The sequence below is a fragment of the Myiozetetes cayanensis genome, unplaced genomic scaffold (assembly GCF_022539395.1).
Source record: "Myiozetetes cayanensis isolate MyiCay16 unplaced genomic scaffold, myiCay2020 scf99, whole genome shotgun sequence".
Classification (NCBI taxonomy): domain Eukaryota; kingdom Metazoa; phylum Chordata; class Aves; order Passeriformes; family Tyrannidae; genus Myiozetetes; species Myiozetetes cayanensis.
In genome coordinates, this window is record NW_026088285.1 from 107,563 (window position 1) to 131,343 (window position 23,781).

The 23,781-nt window shown below is 59.1% G+C and overlaps 1 protein-coding gene across 1 annotated transcript; it reads left to right on the forward strand.

Moving 5' to 3' along the window:
- Positions 1-243: 243 nt before the first annotated feature.
- Positions 244-18,328, forward strand: LOC126653226 (isochorismatase domain-containing protein 2A-like). Its single transcript, XM_050340757.1, is given in 9 exon segments — positions 244-375; positions 1,098-1,251; positions 5,149-5,199; positions 6,717-6,818; positions 6,821-6,883; positions 9,961-9,989; positions 10,156-10,197; positions 13,842-13,959; positions 18,180-18,328. Coding segments are annotated over 9 exon segments (669 nt in total). The 5' UTR covers positions 244-337; the 3' UTR covers positions 18,252-18,328.
- Positions 18,329-23,781: the final 5,453 nt, after the last annotated feature.

Here is a 23,781-nt window from a genome sequence, read left to right on the forward strand (position 1 = left end):
GCACTTTGGCTACTTTGGGCCATTTGGGGTCTATTTTGGGGCTATTTTGGGCCATTTTGGGCCGTTTGGGGCTACTTTGTTCTATTTTGGGGCTACTTTGGGGTTATTTTTGGGTTATTTTGGGCATTTTTTGGGGTCCCGTTGGTTCCTTTAACGGCCCCGCCCCCTCCCCGGGGAGGCCCCGCCCCCCTCCCCATCCGATTGGCTGAAAGCGCGAAAAGGAGGCGTGGCCACCGCCCTCCCACACTTCCCATTGGCCGGCGGCTTCGGCGGGCTCTGATTGGCCGCGATGAGGGTGGGCGTGGCGGAAAGGCGGCTTCTGATTGGCTGAGAGCGAATGAGGGGGCGTGGCGCGGCGGGTCACGTGACGCGGAGGTGACACTCGCGTGGGGGTCGCGGGGGCGATTTTGGGGCATTTTGGGGGGGTTTTGGGGGGTTTTTGGGGTTTTGGGGGTCCCCACCTGTCCCCACCTGTCCCAACTGTCCCCACCTGTCCCCACCTGTCCCCAACTGTCCCCACCTGTCCCCAGGTGTCCCCAACTGTCCCAACTGTCCCACCTGTCCCCAACTGTCCCAACTGTCCCCAGGTGTCCCCAGGTGTCCCCCCAGGTGGATGATGGCTCCAGGACGTCCCCTGGGCAGGTTGGACCCCCGTTCCTCTCTCCTGTTCCTCTGTGATCTCCAGGAGCGTTTCCTGAGCCCCCAACTGTCCCCACCTGTCCCCAAACTGTCCCCACCTGTCCCCAAACTGTCCCCACCTGTCCCCAGGTGTCCCCCCAGGTGGATGATGCCCCCAGGACGTCCCCTGGGTCGATTGGACCCCCGTTCCTCTCTGCTCTTCCTCTGTGATCTCCAGGAGCGTTTCTTGAGCCCCCACCTGTCCCCAACTGTCCCCAACTGTCCCCACCTGTCCCCACCTGTCCCCAGGTGTCCCCAGGTGTCCCCTCAGGTGGATGATGGCTCGTTTGGGTCGATTGGACCCCCGTTCCTCTCTGCTCTTCCTCTGTGATCTCCAGGAGCGTTTCCTGAGCCCCCACCTGTCCCCACCTGTCCCCACCTGTCCCCACCTGTCCCCACCTGTCCCCACCTGTCCCCAGGTGTCCCCCCAGGTGGATGATGGTTCCAGGACGTCCCCTGGGCCGTCTGGACCCCCGTTCCTCCCTGCTCTTCCTCTGTGATCTCCAGGAGCGTTTCCGCGGCTCCGTCGCCGCCTTCCCCGAGGTCGTGGCCGTGGCCGCCCGGATGCTGCGGGTACGGCCCCCGAAACGTCCCAAAAACACCCCTAAATGCCCCAAAATACACCAGAAACACTGAAAAAACGTCCTGAAATACCTCAAAACCACCCCAAAATACCCCAAAAACACGCCAAAATACCCCTACATGCCAAAAAAACACGTAAAAACCACCCCAAACACCCCTAAAAACCGCCCCAAAATACCTCAAAGTGCCCCAAAACACCCCAAAAACACCAAAAATACCTCCAAAACCACCTAAATCCCCTCTAAATCCCCCCCAAATCCCCCATAAATTTCCCAAAACCCCCCCAAATCCCCCTTAAAACCCCTAAACCCCCAAATTTCCCCAAATCCCCTACACCCCCAAATTTCCCAAATCCCTTCCCTGACCCCTAAATCCCCCAAATCCTTCCTGATCCTCCCCAAATCCCCTAAATCCCCCTAAATCCCCTAAATCCCCCAAATCCCCCAAACCCCCCAAATCTCCCTAAATCCCCTCAAATCCTCAAATCTCTCCAGATCCTCCCCAAATTTCCCAAACCCCTCAAATCCCCTTAAACCCTCAAATCCCCCAAAATCTCCCCAAATCCCCAAATCCCCTCAAACCCCCTAAGTCCCCCAAATCCCCTTAAACTCCCCAAATTTCCCTAAACCCCCAAATCCCCTAAACCCCCCAAATTTCCCAAAATCACCCTCAAATCCCTCAAATCCCCCAAATTTCCACTAAACCTCCCCAAATCCCCCAAATTTCCCAAAATCCCTAAACCCCTTCCTGACCCCCAATCCCCCAGGGGTGCCGGATCTTGGGGTCCCAGCTCTGGTGACCGAGCAGCGCCCGGAGGTTTAGGGCCCACAGTGCCCGAGTTGGGGGCTCAGGACCTGCCCCAAACCCCCTCAAACCCCTAAACCCCAAATCCCCCTAAACCCCAAATCCCCCTAAATCCCCTAAGCCCCCAAATCCCTAAACCCTCAATCCCATAAACCCCCAAATCCCTTGAACCCCCAAATCCCCTCAAATCCCCCAAACCCCTCAAATCCCCAAATCTCCCCAAATCCTCAAATCCCCCAAATTTCCCAACCCCCAAATCCCCCTAAACCCTCCCAAATTTCCAAACCCCCAAAATCCTTTCCTGACTCCCCAAATCCCCTAAACCCCGAAATCCCTCAAATCCCCAAATTTCCTAAACCCCCAAATCCCCTTAAACCCCCAAATCCCCTTAAACCCTCAAACCCCCAAAAATCCTTCTGTGCCCCAGGGTGCCCGGATTTTGGGGTCCCAGCTCTGGTGACCGAGCAGCGCCCGGAGGTTTGGGGCCACGGTGCCCGAGTTGGGGGCTCAAACCCCCAAAACCCCCTCAAATCCCCCAAAACCCCCAAATCCCCCTAAACCCCCAAATCCCTTCCTGACCCCCTAAATCCCCCAAAATCCCTTCCTGACTCCCCAAAATCCCCTCAAATCCCCCAAAATCTCCCCAAATCCCCAAATTTCCCAAAATCCCCAAAATCCCCTAAACCTCCCCAAATCCCCCAAATTTCCCCAAACCCCCAAATCCCCTTAAACCCCTCAAATCCCCTTAAACCCCCAAATCCCACTAAGCCCCCTAAATCCCCCAAACCTTTTCCTGCTCCCCAGGTGCCGGATTTTGGGGGTCCAGCCTCTGGTGACCGAGCAGCGCCCGGAGGTTTGGGGCCACGGTGCTCGAGTTGGGGCTCAAACCCCCAAAACCCCTCAAATCCCCTTAAACCCCCAAATTTCCCAAAACCCCTCAAAATCCTTCCTGACTCCCTCAAATCCCCCAAATCTATTTGGGGCTATTTTTGGGTTATTTTAGGGTGGTTTTGGGGCCCGTTGGTTCCTTACTCCGGCCCCCTCCTCGAGGAGGCCCCGCCCCCTCCCCACCCGATTGGCTGAAAGCGCAAAAAGGGGCGTGGCCATCGCCGTCCCACACTTCCCATTGGCCGGCGGCTTCGGCGGGCTCTGATTGGCCGCGATGAGGGTGGGCGTGGCGGAAAGGCGGCTTCTGATTGGCTGAGAGCGAATGAGGGGGCGTGGCGCGGCGGGTCACGTGACGCGAGTGACACTCGCGTGGGGGGTCGCGGGGGGCGATTTGGGGGATTTTTGGGGGTTTTGGGGATTTGGGGGCTTTGGGGGTCCCCAACTGTTCCCAACTGTCCCCACCTCGTCCCCACCTGTCCCCAACTGTCCCACCTGTCCCCAACTGTCCTCAACTGTCCCCAACTGTCCCAACCTGTCCCTCAACTGTCCCCACCTGTCCCCACCTGTCCCCACCTGTCCCCACCTGTCCCCAGGTGTCCCCCCAGGTGGATGATGCCCCGTTTGGGTCGGTTGGACCCCCGTTCCTCCCTCCTGTTCCTCTGTGATCTCCAGGAGCGTTTCCTGAGCCCCCAACTGTCCCCACCTGTCCCAACCGTCCCCAAACTGTCCCCAACTGTCCCAACTGTCCCCAGGTGTCCCCCCAGGTGGATGATGGCTCCAGGACGTCCCCTGGGCAGGTTGGACCCCCGTTCCTCTCTCCTGTTCCTCTGTGATCTCCAGGAGCGTTTCCTGTGCCCCCAAACTGTCCCACTCACCTGTCCCCAAACTGTCCCCACCTGTCCCCAAACTGTCCCCACCTGTCCCCAGGTGTCCCCCCAGGTGGATGATGCTCCCAGGACGTCCCTGGGTCCGATTGGACCCCGTTCCTCTCTGCTCTTCCTCTGTGATCTCCAGGAGCGTTTCTGAGCTCCCCACCTGTCCCCAACTGTCCCCAACTGTCCCCACCTGTCCCCACCTGTCCCCAGGTGTCCCCAGCTGTCCCAACTGTCCCCAGGTGTCCCCCCAGGTGGATGATGCCCCGTTTGGGCAGGTTGGACCCCGTTCCTCCTCTGCTCTTCCTCTGTGATCTCCAGGAGTCGTTTCCTGAGCTCCCCCACCTGTCCCCACCTGTCCCCACCTGTCCCCAACTGTCCCCAACTGTCCCCACCTGTCCCCAGGTGTCCCCCAGGTGGATGATGCCCCAGGACGTCCCCTGGGTCGGTTGGACCCCTGTTCCTCCCTGCTCTTCCTCTGTGATCTCCAGGAGCGTTCCGCGGCTCCGTCGCCGCCTCTCCCGAGGTCGTGGCCGTGGCCGCCCGGATGCTGCAGGTACGGCTCTCGAAACACCCTCAAAAGCACCCTAAATGCCCCAAAAATACACCAGAAACACTGAAAACGTCCTGAAATACCTCAAAACCACCCCAAAATACCCCAAAAACACGCCAAAATACCCCCACATGCCAAAAACACGTAAAACCACCCCAGACACCCCTAAAATCTGCCCCAAAATGCTCAAAGTGCCTCAAAACACCCCAAAACACCAAAAATACCTCCAGAACTACCTAAATCCCTCTAAGTCCTCCCAAATCCCCCATACATTTCAAAATCCCCCAAATCCTCTTGAAACCCCTCCAAACCCCCAGGGTTCCCCCAAATCCTCTTACACTCTCACAGTCTCCCCTCAAATCCGTTCCTGACTCCTAAATCCCCTAAAATCCCTTCCTGACCTTCCCCAAACCCCCTAAGTCCCCTCAAATCCCCCTAAATCCCCCCTAAATCCCCTCAAACCCACTCAAGTCCCCCTAAACCCCTCAAATCCCCTCAAATCTCCCCAGATCCTCCCCAGTTTCAGAACCTCTCAATCCTCCTAACCCCTCAAATCTCCCAGAATCTTGCAGATCCCCAAATCCTCTTAAGCCCCCTAAGTGCCCCAAATCCCTTAAGCCCCCAAATTTCCTAAAGCCCTCAAACCCTTCTAAACCCCCCAAATTTCCCAAAATCACCCTCAAATCCTCAAATCCCCAAATTTCCACTCAAACCTCCCTGAATCCCCTAAATTTCCAAATCCAGACTCTTCCTGACCCCCTAATCCCCCAGGGGTGCCGGATTTTGGGGGTCCCGGCTCTGGTGACCGAGCAGCGCCCGGAGGTTTTGGGGCCCACGGTGCCCGAGTTGGGGGCTCAGGATCTCCCTCAAACCCCTCAAACCTCTAAACCCTCTCAAATCCCCTAAACCTCTCAAATCCCCCCCTAAATCCCTCTAAGTCCCCCAAATCCCCTAAAACCCCTCAAATCCTCCTAAACCCCCAAATCCCATGAACCCCCAAATCCCCTCAAACTCCTCAAACCCTCAAATCCCTCCAAATCTCCCTCAAATCCCTCAAATCCCCTAGATCTTCTCCAACCTCCAAATCCTCCTAAACCCTCCCAAATTCTCAAACCCCCAAAATCCTTTCCTGACTCCCTCAAAGTCCTGCCCCAAAATCCTCATCCCCTAAATTTCCTAAACCCTCAAGCTCTCTTAAACCCCCCAAATCCCTTCCTTAAACTCCTCAAACCCCCCAAAATCCTTCTGTGCCCCCCAGGGTGCCCGGATTTTGGGGTCCCAGCTCTGGTGACCGAGCAGCGCCCGGAGGTTTTGGGGCCCACGGTGCCCGAGTTGGGGGCTCAAACTCCTCAAAACCCCTCAAATCCCCCAAACCCCCAAATCCCTCTAAACCCCCAAATCCTTCCTGACCCCTAAATCCCCCAAAATCCCTTCCTGACTCCCCAAAATCCCTCAAATCCCCTCAAATTCTCCCCAAATCCCCCAAATTTCCCAAATCCCTCAAAATCCCCCTAAACCTCCCTCAAATCCCCCAAATTTCCTCAAACCCCCAAATCCCTCTTAAACCCTCTCAAATCCTCTAAAACCCCCAAATCCCACCTAAGCCCCCTAAATCCCCCAAACCTTTTCCTGCTCCCCAGGTGCCGGATTTTGGGAGTCCCGGCTCTGATGACCGAGCAGCGCCGGAGGTTTTGGGCCCACGGTGCCCGAGTTGAGGCTCAAGCCCTCAAAACCCCCTCAAATCCCCTTAAATCCCCCAAATTTCCCAAAACCCCTCAAAATCCTTTCCTGACTCCCTCAAATCCCCCCCAAATCACCCCAAATCCCTCCCAAATCCCCTCAAGTCCTCCCTAAGTCCCAGCTATAGTTCCACCTCTAATGTCCCCTCAAAACCCCCTCAAACCCCTAAGTCTCTAAATCCCTCAAATCCCTTCAAACCTCTCAAACCTCCCCAAATCCTCCCCAATCCATCCCAAGTCTTCCAGATCTCCCAAATCCCTCTCCCCAAGTCCCTCAAATCTCTTAAATCCCCCAAACTCACTTAAACCCTCTAAATCTCCCTAAACCCCTCCCTGATCCCTCTCAAAGCCCCAAATCCTCCTCAAATCTCCTCAAATCCCTAAACCTACCCAAAACCCCTCAAATCCCCTCAAATCCCTCTCAAACCCACCCAAATCCCTCTAAACCCCCAAATCCCCTCAAATCCTCTAAACCCCCCCAAATCTCCTTAAACTCCCCAAATCCCCCCTTAAACCCTCAAACCTCCCAAAAATCCTTCTGATCCCCCAGGGGTGCCGGATTTTGGGGTCCCGGCCCTGGTGACCGAGCAGCGCCCGGAGCTTTTGGGGCCCACGGTGCCCGAGTTGGGGGCTCAGGACCTGCCCCGGCACCCCAAGAGCTGTTTCAGCATGGTGGGGGTGGGGGCCGTGAGGGCCCTGCTGGGGAGGGGGACCCCAAAATCCGCTCCGTGCTCCTCTGCGGCATCGAGGCCCAGGCCTGCCTGCTGGTGAGGGGGACCCCAAATTTGGGGGGATTTGGGGGGGTTTGGGAGTCTGGAGGAGGTTTGGGGGGCTGAGATCCCAGGCCTGCCTGCTGGTGAGGGGGATCCCAATTGGGGGGTTTGGGGGGCTGGGGGTCTGGAAGGAGTTTGGGAGGCTGAGATCCCAGGCCTGCCTGTTGGTGAGGGGACCCCAAATTGGGGGGGTCACTGGGGGTTTGGGGGTCTGTAGAGGGATTTTGGGAGATTCTAGGGGGAGTTGGGGGGGTTTGGGGTGATTTGGGGGTCCTAGAGGGGTTTGGGGGGATTTGGGGGTCCTGGAGGGGTTTGGGGGAGTTTAGGGGGTCCTAGAGGGGATTTGGGGGTTTGGGGATCTAGAGGGATTTGGGGGGTTTGGGGGTCCTGGAAGGGTTTGGGGCTGGGGTCCCAGGCCTGCCTGCTGGTGAGGGGGACCCCAAATTTGGGGGGTTTGGGGGTCCTGAGGGTCCTAGAGAGATTTGGGGGTGATTTGGGGGTTGGGGATCCTGGAGGGGGTTTGGGGAGTTTAGGGGTCCTAGAGGGGATTTTGGGGGGTTTGGGGGTCCTGGAGGGGATTTGGGGTGATTTGGGGCGTTTGGGGGTTTGGGGCTGGGGTCCCAGGCCTGCCTGCTGGTGAGGGGGACCCCAAATTTGGGGGTCCTGGGGGTTTGGGAGGTCCTGGGGTTTGGGGGATATTGGGAAATTTGGAGGATTTGGGGATTTTGGGAAATTTGGGGGATTTGGGGGATTTTGGGGAGGATTTGGGGGATTTGAGGATTTGGGGGCTTGAGGGTCCTGAGGGGATTTGGGGGTGATTTGGGGGTTTTGGGGGGCATTTGAGGGTTTGGGGAGCCTGCCTGCTGGTGAGGGGGACCCAAATTTGGGGGTCCTGGGGGTTTGGGGTGATTTGGGGGCTGAGGGTCCCAGGCCTGCCTGCTGGTGAGGGGGAACCCCAAATTTGGGGGTTTGAGGGGGTCCTAGAGGGATTTGGGAGGATTTGGGGGTTTGGGAGGGGGTTTGGGGGAGCCTGCCTGCTGGTGAGGGGGAACCAAAATTTGGGGGTTTGGGGGTTTGGAGGTCCTAGAGGGGTCTTAGGGGGTTTGGGGGCTGGGGTCCCAGGCCTGCCTACTGGTGAGGGGGACCCCAAATTTGGGGGTTTGGGGGTTTGAGGGATTTGGGGGTTTGGGGGTTTGGGAGGGGGTTGGGGGAGCCTGCCTGCTGGTGAGGGGGACCCAATTTGGGGGTTTGGGGGGTTTGGGGGAGCTGGGGGATTTGGGGGTTTTGAGGGAGTTTGGGGGATTTGGAGGGATATTGGGAGAATTTGGGGGATTTGGGGAGGATTTGGGGGATTTGAGGGATTTGGGGAGTTTGGGGGTCCTAGAGGGATTTGGGGTGATTTGGGGGCCTGGAGGGGTTTTGAGGGGGATTTGGGGGTCTGGAGGGGTTTGGGGGTCCTAGAGGGAATTTGGGGAGGATTTTGAGGGATTTGGGGGTTTTGAGGGGCTTTGGGGGTCTTGGAGGGGTTTGGGGGCTGGGGTCCTGGGCCTGCTGGTGAGGGAACCCAAATTTGGGGGTTTGGGGGTTTGGGGGTCCTAGAGGATTTGGGGGGTCCTGGGGAGGTTTGGGGGTTTGGGGGTCCTGGAGGGGTTTGGGGGCTGGGGTCCCAGGCCTGCCTGCTGGTGAGGGGGCCCAAATTTGGGGGGTTTGGGGGATCTGAGGGGTTTGGGGGTCCTAGAGGGGATCTGGGGGGTTTGAGGGGTCCTGAGGGGTTTGGGGGCTGGGGATCCCAGGCCTGCCTGCTGGTGAGGGGGACCCCAAATTTGGGGGGTTTGGGGGTTTGGGGGTCTTAGAGGGATTTGGGGGTCCTGGGGAGGTTTGGGGGATTTGGGGGTCCTGGAGGGGTTTTGGGGGCTGGGGGTCCCAGGCCTGCCTGCTGGTGAGGGGGACCCCAAATTTGGGGGGTTTGGGGGATCTGGGGGGTTTGGGGGTCCTAGAGGGGATCTGGGGGGTTTGAGGGTCCTGGAGGGGTTTGGGGGCTGGGGTCCCAGGCCTGCCTGCTGCTGAGGGGGACCCCAAATTTGGGGGTCCTGGGGGTTTGGGGGCTGGGGGTCTCAGGCCTGCCTGCTGGTGAGGGGGACCCCAAATTTGGGGGATTTGGGGGATTTGGGGTGATTGGGGAGTCCTAGAGGGGATTTGGGGGTCCTAGAGAGGATTTGGGGGTCCTAGAGGGATTTGGGGTCCTAGAGGGATTTGGGGAGGCTGGGGGTGATTTGGGAGGTCCCAGAGGGGATTTGGGGAGGTTTGGGGAGGCTTGGGGTCCTAGAGGGATTTGGGGGTTGGAGGGGGTCCTGAGGATTTGGGGGATTTGAGGGGATTTGGGGGGTTGGGGGTTAGGAGGAATTTGGGGGGTTTGAGGGGGTTTGGGGAGGCCTGCCTGCTGGTGAGGGGGACCCCAAATTTGGAGGGTTTGGGGGTCCTGGGGGTTTGGGGGTTTGGGGGCTGGGGTCCCAAGCCTGCCTGCATGGTGAGGGGGACCCCAAAGTTGGGGGTTTGGGGGTCCTGGATGGGATTTAGGGTCCTGGAGGATTTGGGGTCCTAGAGGGATTTGGGGGTTGGGAGATTTGGGGGATTTTGGGGGATCCTAGAGGATTTGGGGGGTTGGGGGATTTGGGGTCCTGGAGGGTTTGGGGGATTTAGGATGATTTGGGGGGTTAGGGGTTCCTAGAGGGGATTTGGGGTGGTTTTGGGGGTCCTAGAAGAATTTTGGGGTCCTGGAGGGGTTTGGGGGATCCTGGTGGAATTTGGGGGTCCTGGGGGTGTCAGGAAGGGATTTGGGGGTCTTGGGGGTCTGGAGGGGTTTGGGGGTCCTGGGAGGGGTCTGAGGGGGATTTTGGGGAGTTGGGGGCTCCTGGATTGGGATTTGGGGGGTCCTGGAGGGATTTGGGGTGATTTGAGGGATTTGGGTGCTCCCTGGGGGGTTTTGGGGTCCCTGTTGAATTTGGGGATCCTGTTGGAATTTGGGGGATTCTGGGGGTTTGGGTCCTGCACCTGAATTTCTCTCCCCCCAGCAAACGACTCTGGACCTGCTGGAGCGGGGGCTGGACGGCACGTGGTGGTCAATGCCTGCTCCTCCCGCAGGTTTGGGGGGCTTTGGGGGGTCCTGGGGTTTTAGGGGTCCTGGGGGTCCTGGGGGTCTAGGGGGTCCGGGGAGGGTGATTTTGGGGGTTTTGGGGGTTTTGGGGGTTTTGGGGGTTTTTGGAGGATCTGGACGTGCACGTTGTGGTCAATGCCTGCTCCTCCCGAAGGTTTGGGGGCTTTTGGGGGGTCCTAGGGGTTTTGGGGTCCTGGGGGTCTTTGGGGTCCTGGGGGTCTGGGGGTCCGGGGAGGGGTGATTTTGGGGGATTTTGGGGTTTTTGGGGTTTTGGGGGTCTGGACGTGCACGTCGTGGTCAATGCCTGCTCCTCCCGCAGGTTTGGGGGCGTTTTAGGGGGTCCTGAGGGGTTTTGGGGGATCCTGGGGGTCCTGGGGGTCCTGGGGTCCTGGGGGTCTGGGGTGTCCAGGGAGGGGTGATTTGGGGGTCTTGGAGGGGCTTTTGGGGGTCCTGGGGAAGTTCTTGGGGGATTTGGGGAGGCTTTGGGAGGTCCTGGGGGCTTTGGGGGATCCTGGTGGGTCCTGGGGGGGCTGGGGGGTTTTGGGGTCCTGGGGTCCTGGGGGTCTGGGGATCCCGAGGAGGGGATTTGGGGGATTTGGGTGATTTTGGGTGATTTGGGGGTTTAGGGGGTCTGGACGCACACGTCATGGTCAATGCCTGCCCTCTCCAGGTTTGGGGATGCTGAGGAGTCCTGGGGGCTTTGGGGGTCCTGAGTGTCTGGGAGGAGTCCTGGGAGGTCTGGGGTCGGGGAGGGGGTGATTTTGGGGGGCTTTGGGGTCTTGGAGGGCTTTGGGGGTCCTGGGGGCTTTTTAGGGGAGTTTGGGAGGTCACAGGGGTCCCACTATTTGTGGGGGTTCATGGGGGGGCTTTGCAGGGGTCCTGGGGGTCCTGAGGGGTTTTGGGGGTCCTGGGGATCCTGGGGGTCTGGGGGTCCGGGGAGGGGGTGATTTTGGGGAGTTTGGGGGTCTTGGAGGGGGCTTTGGGGGTCCTGGGGGCTTTTTGGGGATCCTGGGGGCTTTGGGGGTCCTGGGGGCTTTTTGGGGATCCTGGGGGGCTTTGGGGGTCCTGGGGATCCTGGGGGTTTGGGGGATCCTGGGAGGTCTGGGGGGTCCGGGGAGGGGGTGATTTTGGGGATTTGGGGGACTGGGGGGTCCTGGGGAGGTTTTGGGGGATTTGGGGAGGCTTTGGGGGTCCTGGGGGGCTTTGGGGGAGTCCTGGGGGCTTTTTGGGGGTCCTGAGGGGTTTTGGGGGCTTGGGGATCCTGGGGGGTCTGGGGGTCCGGGGAGGGGGTGATTTTGGGGATTTTGGGGGTTTTTGGGGGTTTTGGGGGTTTTTGGGGGCTGGACGGCACGTCGTGGTCAATGCCTGCTCCTCCCGAAGGTTTGGGGGTTCTGGGGGTCCTGGGGGCTTTGGGGGTTTGGGGGTCCTGGGGGTCTGGGGGTCCGAGGAGGGTGATTTTGGGGGTTTTGGGGATTTTGGGGGTTTTTGGGGGTCTGGATCGTGCACGTCGTGGTCAATGCCTGCCTCCCGCAGGTTTGGGGGCTTTTGGGGGTCCTGGGGTCCTGAGGGTTTTGGGGTCCTGGGGTCTGGGGGGTCCGGGAGGGGTGATTTTGGGGATTTTGGGTGAGTTTTGGGGGTTTTGGGGGGTTTTTGGGGGTCTGGACGTGCACGCTCGTGGTCAATGCCTGCTCCTCCCGCAGGTTTGGGGGTCCTGGGGCTTTTGGGGGTTTTGGGGGTCCTGGGGGATTTTGGGGTCCTGGGGGTCCTGGGGGATCTGAGGGGTCCTGGGAGGGGGTGATTTTGGGGGGTTTGGGGGTCTTGGGGGCTTTGGGGGTCCTGGGGGCTTTTGGGGATCCTGGGGGGCTTTGGGGGTCCTGGGGGCTTTGGGGGTCCTGGGGGTTTTGGGATCCTGGGGGTCCTGGGGGTCTGGGGTGTCCGGAGGGGTCATTTTGCGGGGTTTGGGGGTCTTGGAGGGGCTTTGGGGGTCCTGGGGGCTTTTTGGGGGTCCTGGGGGGTTTTGGGGATCTTGGGAGGCTTTGGGGGTCCTGGGGGCTTTTTGGGGGTCCTGGGGGTCCTGAGGGGTTTTGGGGGTCCTGGGGATCCTGGGGAGTCTGGGGGTCCGGGGAGGGGGTGATTTTGGGGGTTTGGGGGTCTTGGAGGGGGCTTTGGCGGGTCCTGGGGGGCTTTTGGGGGGATTTTGGGGAGGTTTTGGGGGGTCCTGGGGGTCCTGGGGTGCCTGGGGTTTTTTGGGGGGGTTTTTTGGGGGGTCCTAGCTCTATTTTGGGGTATTTTGGGGTATTTTTGGGGTCTCCCAGCCAGGAAAAACGAGCCGTGGCTGGGGGGGGATCTCAGGTGTATTTTGGGGTAATTTTGTGGTATTTTTTGGGGTGTTTTTGGGGTATTTTGGGGGGGATCTCAGGTGTATTTTGGGGTAATTTTGGGGTATTTTTGGGGTATTTTGGGGTGATTTTTGGGGGTCCCCAGCCAGGAAGAACGAGCCGTGGCTGGGGGGGGATCTCAGGTGTATTTTGGGGGTATTTCAGGTGTATTTTGGGGGGGATCTCAGGTGTATTTTGGGGTATTTTGGGGTGTTTTGGGGGGATCTCAGATGTATTTTGGGGGGTCTCAGGTGTATTTTGGGGTATTTTTGGAGTATTTTGGGGTGATTTTTGGGGGTCTCCCAGCCAGGAAGAACGAGCCATGGCTGGGGGGGATCTCAGGTGTATTTTGGGGTATTTTGGGGGTGTTTTGGGGGGGGGATCTCAGATGTATTTTGGGGGGGATCTCAGGTGTATTTTGGGGGGATCTCAGGTGTATTTTGGGGTGGTTTTGGGGTAATTTGGGGGTGTTTTTGGGGGTCCCCAGCCAGGAAGAACGGGCCATGGCTGGGAGGGGGTATTGGGGTATCTCAGGTATAATTTAGGGTATTTTTGGGGTATTTTGGGGGGGATCTCAGGTGTATTTTGGGGGGGATCTCAGGTGTATTTTGGGGTATTTTTGGGGTATTTTGAGGTGTTTTTGGGGTGATTTTGGGGTGATTTTGGGGGTCCCAGCCAGGAGGAACAAACCGTGGCTGGGGGATCTCAGGTGTATTTTGGGGTATTTTGGGGTATTTTGGGGGATCTCAGGTGTATTTTTAGGGTATTTTTGGGGTATTTTGGGGTCCCCAGCCAGGAGGAGCAGGTCATGGCTGGGAGGGGATGTTGGGGGGGGTCTCAGGTGTATTTTTGGGGTATTTTGGGGTATTTTTGGGTGATTTTGGGGGTCCCCAGCCAGGAAGAACGAGCCGTGGCTGGGGGGGTGTCTCAGATGTATTTTGGGGTATTTTGGGGTGTTTTTTGGGGGGGGGATCTCAGATGCATTTTGGGGGGGATCTCAGGTGTATTTTGGGGTAATTTTGGGATATTTTTGGGGTATTTTGGGGTGATTTTTGGGGTCCCCAGCCAGGAGGAATGAGCTGTAGCTGGGGGGGGATCTCAGGTGTATTTTGGGGTAATTTGGGGTATTTTTGGGGAGGATCTCAGATGTATTTTGGGGTATTTTGGGGGTATTTTGGGGTGTTTTCTGGGGGGGGATCTCAGGTGTATTTTGGGGGGGATCTCAGGTGTATTTAGGGGTATTTTGGGGTATTTTTGGGGTATTTTTTGGGTGTTTTTGGGGTATTTTGGGGGGATCTCAGGTGTATTTTGGGGTAATTTTGGGATATTTTTGGGGTATTTTGGGGGGGATCTCAGCTGTATTTTGGGGTAATTTTGGGATATTTTTGGGGTATTTTGGGGTGATTTTTGGGGTCCCCAGCCAGGAAGAACGAGCCATAGCCCTGTCCCGGATGCGCCAGAGCGGGGCCTTCCTGACGAGCTGCGAGAGCGCCCTCCTGCTGCTGCTCAGGGACAGCCAGCACCCCCACTTCCGGCAGGTGGGACACGCCCTGACCACGCCCACACCCACCTGGACCACGCCCTGACCACGCCCTGACAGGCCACGCCCCCCAGAACCCCCCCAAAATAGAGCCACGCCCCCCTCCTGCTGCTGCTCAGGGACAGCCACCACCCCCATTTCCGGCAGGTGGGACACGCCCTGACCACGCCCACATCCACCTGGACACGCCCTGACCACACCCTGACAGGCCACACCCCAAAAATACAGCCACGCCCCCTCCCTCCTCCTGCTGCTGCTCAGGGACAGCCACCACCCCCACTTCCGGCAGGTGGGACACGCCCTGGCCACGCCCACATCCACCTGACCACGCCCTGACCACGCCCTGACCACACCCAGCCAGGCCACACCCCCAAAATACAGCCACCCCATCCCCTCCTGCTGCTGCTCAGGGACAGCCACCACCCCCATTTCCGGCAGGTGGGACACGCCCTGACCACGCCCACACCCACCTGACCACACCCTGACAGGCCACGCCCCCCAGAACCCCCAAAATAGAGCCACGCCCCCTCCTGCTGCTGCTCAGGGACAGCCACCACCCCTACTTCCGGCAGGTGGGACACGCCCTGGCCACGCCCTGGCCACGCCCACATCCACCTGACCACACCCTGACAGGCCACGCCCCCCAGAACCCCCCCAAAATAGAGCCACGCCCCCCTCCTGCTGCTGCTCAGGGACAGCCAGCACCCCCACTTCCGGCAGGTGGGACACGCCCTGACCACGCCCACACCCACCTGACCACGCCCTGACCACGCCCAGTCAGGCCACGCCCCCCAGAACCCCCCAAAATAGAGCCACGCCCCCCTCCTGCTGCTGCTCAGGGACAGCCACCACCCCCACTTCCGGCAGGTGGGACACGCCCTGACCACACCCACATCCACCTGACCACGCCCTGACCACGCCCAGTCAGGCCACGCCCCAGAACCCCCAAAATAGAGCCACGCCCCTCCTGCTGCTGCTGCTCAGGGACAGCCAGCACCCCCACTTCTGGCAGGTGGGACACGCCCTGACCACGCCCTGACCACGCCCACACCCACCTGACCACACCCAGTCAGGCCACGCCCCCAGAACCCCCCAAAATAGAGCCACGCCCCTCCTCCTGCTGCTGCTCAGGGACAGCCAGCACCCCCACTCTCCGGCAGGTGGGACACGCCCTGACCACGCCCTGACCACGCCCACATCCATCTGACCACGCCTGACAGGCCACGCCCCCAGACCCCCAAATAGAGCCACGCCCCCCTCCTGCTGCTGCTCAGGGACAGCCACCACCCCCACTTCCGGCAGGTGGGACACGCCCTGGCCACGCCCTGACCACGCCCACACCCACCTGACCACACCCTGACAGGCCACGCCCCCAGAACCCCCAAAATAGAGCCACGCCCCCTCCTCCTGCTGCTGCTCAGGGACAGCAACCACCCCCACTTCCGGCAGGTGGGACACGCCCTGACCACGCCCACACCCACCTGGCCACGCCCTGACCACGCCCTGACCACACCCAGCCAGGCCACACCCCCCAAAATACAGCCACCCCATCCCCCTCCTGCTGCTGCTCAGGGACAGCCAGCACCCCCACTTCCGGCAGGTGGGACACGCCCTGACCACGCCCTGACCACGCCCTGACCACACCCAGTTAGGCCACGCCCCCAGAACCCTCCCAAAATAGAGCCACGCCCCCTCCCCTCCTCCTGCTGCTGCTCAGGGACAGCCACCACCCCCACTTCCGGCAGGTGGGACACGCCCTGACCACACCCTGACCACGCCCACATCTACCTGACCACGCCCAGTCAGACCACGCCCCCGAACCCCCAAGTACAGCCACGCCCCCTCCTGCTGCTGCTCAGGGACAGCCACCACCCCCACTTCCGGCAGGTGGGACACGCCCTGGCCACGCCCTGACCACGCCCACACCCACCTGACCACACCCTGACAGGCCACGCCCCCAGAACCCCCCAAAAATAGAGCCACGCCCCCTCCTGCTGCTGCTCAGGGACAGCCAGCACCCCCACTTCCGGCAGGTGGGACACGCCCTGACCACGCCCACACCCACCTGACCACACCCTGACCACACCCAGTTAGGCCATGCCCCCAGGACCCCCTAGAACTGCCCCACCTGTGTGGCCACACCCCCCTGACCACACCCAGCCAGGCCACACCCCTTAGGACCCCCTAGAACATCCCACCACCTGTGTGGCCACGCCCACTTCTAGTTGGTGGGCCACGCCCACCTGACCACACCCAGTCAGGCCACGCCCCTTAGGACCCTCTAGAACTGCCCCCCCACCTGTGTGGCCACGCCCACTTCTAATTGGTGGGCCACGCCCACCTGACCACACCCAGTTAGGCCACACCCCTTAGGACCCCCTAGAACCCCCCCCACCTGTGTGGCCACGCCCCCTGACCACACCCAGTCAGGCCACGCCCCCCAGGACCCCCTAGAACATCCCGCCACCTGTGTGGCCACGCCCACTTCTAATTGGTGGGCCACGCCCACCTGACCACACCCTGACCACACCCAGTTAGGCCACACCCCCAGGACCCCTTAGAACTTCTCCCAGTGTGGCCACGCCCCCCTGACCACACCCAGTTAGGCCACACCCCCTAGGACCCCTTAGAACTGCTCCCATGTGGCCACACCCCCTGACCACACCCAGTTAGGCCACGCCCCCAAGAACCGTCCCCCACATGTGTAGGGCCACGCCCATTTCTGGTTGTTTGACCACGCCCCCTGACCACACCCTGACCACACCCAGTTAGGCCACACCCCCGACCCCCTAGAACTGCCCCCATGTGGCCACGCCCTGACCACACCCAGTTAGGCCAGGCCCCCTAAGACCCCTTAGAACTGCCCCCCATCTGTGTGGCCACGCCCACTTCTGAGTGGTGGGCCACGCCCACCTGGCCACACCCAGCCAGGCCACGCCCCATAGGACCCCCTAGAACAACCTGGCCACCTGTGTGGCCACACCCACTTCTAATTGGTGGGCCACGCCCTGGCCACGCCCAGCTAGGCCACGCCCCCTAGGACCCCTTAGAACTGCCCCCCCACCTGTGTGGCCACGCCCCCTGACCACACCCAGTTAGGCCATGCCCCCAATACATCTAGGGCCACGCCCACTTCCGGGTGGTGGGACACGCCCCCCTGACCACACCCAGTTAGGCCACGCCCCCTAGAACATCCCCCCCCCACACACCTCTAGGGCCACGCCCACTTCTGGATGGTGGGCCACACCCACCTGACCACATCCTGACCACACCCAGTCAGGCCACGCCCCTAGAACCGCCCCCACACCTGTGGGGCCACGCCCACTTCTGGGTGGTGGGCCACGCCCCCTGACCACACCCAGTCAGGCCACGCCCCCTAGAACATTCCCACACCTGTGTGGCCACGCCCACCCCGACCACACCCAATCAGGCCACGCCCACCCCCAAACTCATTAATGGGGAAGGGGCGGGGTTTTAATGGTTGCTTAATGCCTTAATTAGGGGTTAATTAGCAGTTAATTAATGACTATGTGGGAGATAATTAGCAGGGCTTGATGCGTTAATTAGGGGTTAGTTAGGGGCTATATGCTTGGTTAATTGGGGTTAATTAGTGGGTGATCACTCAGTGTTAATTAGAGGGTGGTTAACAGGTTAATTAGGGGGTGGGTAATTAAGGATGGGTTACCTGGTTAATGGGGTCAATTAGGTTTGATGAGGGATAATTAGCAGTGCTTGATGCATTAATTAAAGGTTAATTAGGGCCTGGTTAACATAATTAATTAGGGGTTGGTTATTGGGTTAATTGGGGTTAATTAATGGTTGTTTATTCAGGGTTAATTAGGCCCTCATTAATTACTGGGTTGGGGTTAAGTATCAATACTTGGTGTGTTAATTAGGGGTTAATTGGTGTGTTAATTAGGGGTTAATTAGGGCCTGGTTAATGACTCTGTTGGGGGTTATCAGTGCTTGATGCGCTAATAAGGGGTTAATTAGGGCCTGGTTAGCATAATTAATTAGGGGCTGGTTATTTGGTTAATTGGGGTTAATTAATGGCTATTTATTCAGTGTTAATTAGGGTTTAATTAGGGGGTGGTTAATTAGGAGTGGTTTACCTGGTTAATGGGGGTAATTAGGGTTAATTAGTGACTGGTTAATGGGTGGTGAATGGCTTAATGAGTGTTAATTAGCACTAATTAGTGTTAATTACCCCCTCTACAGATCCTGCCCCTGCTGAAGGAGCCCTGGCCGGACACGGGGCTGCTCCTGGGGGGGGTCCTGGGGGGGCCCTGAGACCCCCAAAAAACCCCCCCAAAACAACCCCAAAAATGCCAGAAATGGCCCCAAAAACAGCCCCGAACCCCCTGAATTGGGGGCTGAGCCCTCAAAGCGTCCCCAAATCCCCCCCAAATCCCCCCAAAAATCCTCTCAAATCCCCCCAAAATCCTCCCCAAATCCCTTAAAATCCTCCCAAAATCTGACCCCAAATCCCCCAAAATCCCCTCAAAATCTCCCCAAAATCCTCCCAAATCCCCTCAAAATCCCCAAAATCCCCTCAAAATCCCCCAAAATCCCCTCAAAATCCTCCCAAATCCCTCCCAAATCCCCCAAAATCCCTCAAAATCCTCCCCAAATCCCCCAAATCTGACCCCAAATCCCTCCCAAATCCCCCAAAATCCTCAAAATCCCCTCCAAAATCCCCCAAATCCTCCCAAAATCCCCTCAAATCTGACCCCAAAATCCCCCAAAATCCCCCAAAATCCTCCCCAAATCCCCCAAATCCTCCCCAAATCCCCCAAAATCCTCCCCAAATCCCCCAAATCCCCCAAAATCTCCCCAAAAATATCCTAAAATCCCCCAAATTTCCCCCCAAATCTGACCTCAAAATCCCCCCCAAATCCCCACCAAAATCCCCTCAAAATCCCCCAAAAATCCTCCCAAAAATCTCTCCTAAATCTCCTCAAAATCCCCCTAAAATCCCCACAAATCCCACCCCAAAATCCCCCAAATCTGACCCAAATCCCCCAAATCCTTCCCAAGATCAACCCCAAATCCCCAAATCCCCCAAATCCGACCCCAAACCCCCAAAATCCCCAAAATCTCCCCAAAATCCCCACAAATCCCCCTAACCCCCAAATCCCCCAAATCCCCCAAAATCCCCCAAATTCCCCCAAAATCCCCCAAATCCTCCCCAAATCCCCTCAAAATCCTCCCCTCAAATCCTCCCCAAATCCCCCAAAATCGCCCCAAATCTGACCCCAAATCCCTCCCCAAATTGCCTCCAAATTCCCCCAAATCCCCCCAAAATCCCCCAAATGCCCCCAAAATCCCCCAAATCCTCCCAAAATCCCCCAAAATCGCCCCCAATCCAGCTCCCAACCCCCCCGACCTTGGGGGATTCTGACCCCCTCCCCAAAACCCCTCAATTCCCCTCCCCCTCCCCAAATTTAAGGGGGTCTCTGAGACCCCCCAACCCCCAAATTTTGGGGGATCAATAAACTTTGACCCCTCCCCCTCGAATTGAGTGGTTTGGGGGGTCAAGGAGGTGGGGAGGGGTCTTTTTGGGGGAGAGGGGCACTGTGGGACTCGCTTAGCTCCGCCCCCCAGCGATTGATTGACAGCTCAGTCCCTTCCTTAGCCCCGCCCACGGCGATTGATTGACAGCTCAGCCCCTTAGCCCCGCCCACCACGATTGATTGACAGCTCAGCCCCTTCCTTAGCCCCGCCCACGGCGATTGATTGACAGCTCAGCCCCTTCCTTGGCCCCGCCCCCTCCTGTTGATTGACAGCTCAACCCTTTCCTTAGCCCCGCCCCCTCCTGTTGATTGACAGCCGCCCACAGCCCTGGCCACGCCCACCGCAATTGATTGACAGCCACCCCCGGCCCTGACCACGCCCCCTCCTGTTGATTGACAGCCCTGGCCACGCCCCCAGGGGTCTTTTTGTTAATGAACCCCCCCAAAAGGGGGGAGGGGGCTCAGGCCACGCCCCCGCCCCCATTGGCCGCTCTCAGCCAATCAGAGCCTGCCCCTTCCCCGCCCCTTCCCCCCGTGGGAGCCGCTTGTCCTGCAGGGGCTCCGCTGACGGCTCCACGACCCCCAGGACCCCAAAACCCCCGGGACCCCAAAATCCTCCCTGGGACCCCAAAATCCTCCCGGGACCCCCAGAAACCCCTGGGACCCCCTCCTAGGACCCCCTGGGACCCCCAAACCCCCGGGACCCCCAAAATCCTCCCAGGACTCCCAAAAACCCCTGAGACTCCCTCCCGGGACCCCCAAAACCCCCCTGGGACCCCCCAAAATCCTCCCAGGGACCCCCAAAACCCCTCCCAGGACCCCCAAAATCCTCCCTGGGACCCCCAAAACCCCTGGACCCCTCCCGGGACCCCCAGGACCCCCTAACCCCCTGGGACCCCCAAATCCCCGGATCCCCAAAATCCCCCGGGACCCCCAAAGCCCCCGTGACCTCCCAAATTTCCTCTCCGGGACCCCAGGACCCCCAAATTTCCCCCAGGAGCCCCCGGACCCCCTGGAATCCCCAGGACCCCCAAAACACCCGGGAGCCCCAAAATCCCCCAGGACCCCAAAATCCTCCCCAGGACCCCCAAATTTCTCCCTGGACCCCCAAAATCGCCCTGGGACCCCAAAGCCTCCCCGGATCCCCCAGGACCCCCAGGACCCCCAAAATACCCCCGGACCCCCCGGACCCCCAAAGCTCCCCAGACTCCTCCCGGACCCCCCAGGACCCCCAAAATCCCCCGGATCCCCAAATCCCCAGGACCCCAGATTTTCCCCTGGACCCCTGACCTCCCTGACCTCCAGGACCCTCAAAATCCCCCAAGGACCTCTCAGGACCCCAAGTCCCCCCAGGACCCTTCCAGGACCCCTCAGGACGCCCCCTCCCTCATTCCCGGTGAGTTGTTTTTGGGGGGTCCTGGGGATCTAGGGGAGGGGAGGGTGAGTGGCTGCCATGGGAACGGCAGAGGGATGGGGGGAGGGGATGGGGGGGACACGTGTGACAATGACAGGGAGACAGGGAGTGTGACATCACGAGTGTGACAGGGACAGGGGGACAGGGACAGGGGGACAGGGAGGGGGTGACAATGAGTGTGTGACACCCCCAGTGTGACAAGGATGGTGTGACAGGGATGGGGTGACAGGGACAGGGAGTGTGACAGGGACAGTGACATCAGGAGTGTGACATCAGGAGTGTGACAGGGATGGGGTGACAGGGATGGGGATGGGGTGACAGGGAGTGTGTGACACCCCCAGTGTGACATCAGGAGTGTGACAGGGAGGGGGGACAGGGATGGGGAGGGGGGGACAGGGACAGGGGGACAGGGAGCGTGACATCAGGAGTGTGACAGGGAGGGGGTGACAGGGACAGGGGGACAGGGAGTGTGACAGGATGAGTGTGTGACACCCACAATGAGTGTGACAGGAGATGAGTGTGACACAGGTGACGGAGGTGTGACAGGATGTGGGGGACAGGGAGTGTGACACGTGTGACAGGGACAGGGGAACAGGGACAGGGGGACAGGGAGTGTGACAGGGCTGGTGTGACAGGGACGGTGTGACACTGGAGGTGTGACAGGGCTGGTGTGACAGGGAGTGTGACAGTGGCAGTGTGGCATCAGGAGTGTGACAGGGCTGGTGTGACAGGGAGTGTGTGACACCCACAGGGGTGTGACAGGGACAGTGTGAGACGTGTGACAATGACTGTGACAGGGAGTGTGGCAGTGACAATGTGACTGTGACGGTGTGAGTGTGACAGGGCTGGTGTGACACTGGAGGTGTGACAGGGTTGGTGTGACAGGGCCAGGCAGTGTGACAGGGAGTGCGGCAGCGAGCGTGGCACCGACGGCAGGGAGGTGGCACCGAGTGTGACAATGTGTGTGTGACACTGAGTGTGACAGGGAGTGTGACACTGTGACAGTGACCGTGGGACACTAAGTGTGACACTGAGTGTGACAGGAGTGACAGTGACAGCAAGTGTGGCACCGAGTGTGTGACACCGAGTGTGTGCCAGGGAGTGTGACATCAGGGGTGTGACATCAGGGGTGTGACATCAGGGGTGTGACAGGAGTGACAGTGACACCGAGTGTGTGACACTGTGACAGGGAGTGTGGGACACTGAGTGTGACAGGAGTGATGGTGACACCGAGTGCGTGACACTGTGACAGGGAGTGTGGGACACTGAGTGTGTGACAGGGAGTGTGACACCGTGACAGGAGTGACAGTGACACTGAGTGTGACACTGAGTGTGACAGGGACTGTGGGACACTGAGTGTGACAGGAGTGACAGTGACACCGAGTGTGTGACACCGACAGGTGGGTGACACCGAGTGTGACAGGGAGTGTGGCCCCAGGAGTGTGACATCAGGAGTGTGACACTGAGTGTGACACTGAGTGGGTGACAGGAGTGTGACACCAAGTGTGACACCAAGTGTGACATCAGGGGTGTGACATCAGGGGTGTGACACTGGATGTGACACCGAGTGTGTGACACTGTGACAGGGACCGTGGGACACTGAGTGTGACACTGAGTGTGGCCCCAGGAGTGACAGTGACACCGAGTGTGACATCAGGGGTGTGACACTGGATGTGACACTGAGCGTGACACTGAGTGTGTGACACCTGTGACAGTGTGACAGGGACAGTGTGACAGGGAGTGTGACATCAGGAGTGTGACACTGGGGGGGTGACACTGGGTGTGACACCAGGAATGTGACAGGGACAGTGTGGCAGGGACAGTGTGACACTGGGGGAGGGTGACACTGGGGGAGTGACACCGGGAGTGTGGCACTGACACAGGGAGTGACGTCACGAGTGTGACAGTGGGGGTGACAGTGAGTGTGTGACACTGGGAGGGTGACACCAGGAGTGTGACAGGGACAGTGTGACAGTGAAAGTGTGGCAGGGACAGTGTGACACTGGGGAGGTGACACTGGGGGTGACACCAGGAGTGTGACAGGAGTGTGACACCCCAGGGGTGACACCAGGGGGGTGACACCAGGGTGTGACAATGAGTGTGACAAGGGGGGTGACACGGGGGTGACACTGGGGGTGACACTGGGTGTGACATCACAAGTGTGACATCCCAGGGGTGACACCAGGGGGTGACAATGATTGTGACAAGGGGGTGACACCGAGTGCCCTTTGGCCTTCCTGGGGGCTTTGGGTGGATTTTGAGTCGATTTGGGGCGGGGGCTTTAAGGTGGATTTTTGGGTGGATTTTAGAGGATTTGGGTTTTTTTGTGGTTGGAGAGGGGTTTCAGGGGGGTGGTTTAGGGGTGAGTTTTTAGGGTGGATTTGGGGTATTTTTGGGGTGGGTTTGGGGTATTTTTGGGGTGTATTTGGGGTGTGTATTTGGGGTATTTTTGAGTGCTTTTTGAGTGGATTTGGGGTATTTTTGGGATGTATTTTGGGTGCATTTTTGGGTGGATTTGGGGTATTTTTAGGGTTTGTTTTGGGTGTATTTTTGGGTGGTTTTGGGTGGATTTTGAGTGAATTTGGGGTGGGTTTCTTGGGTGGATTTTTGGGGTGTTTTGGGGTGTATTTTTGGGTGGATTTTGAGTGGATTTGGGGTGGTTTTTGGGGTGGTTTTTTTGGGATGTATTTTGGGTGTATTTTTGGTTGGATTTGGGGTATTTTTGGGTGGATTTTTGGGTGGTTTTGGGATATTTTTGGGGTATTTTTGGGTGGATTTGGGGTATTTTTGGGGTGGTTTTTTGGGGGTGGGGGATGGGCTGGGTTGTCAGCAGCCGTTGCCATGGCAACCGGGAAGATGCTGCCTTGGAGACCAGGGGAGGGGCCGGGGTGGG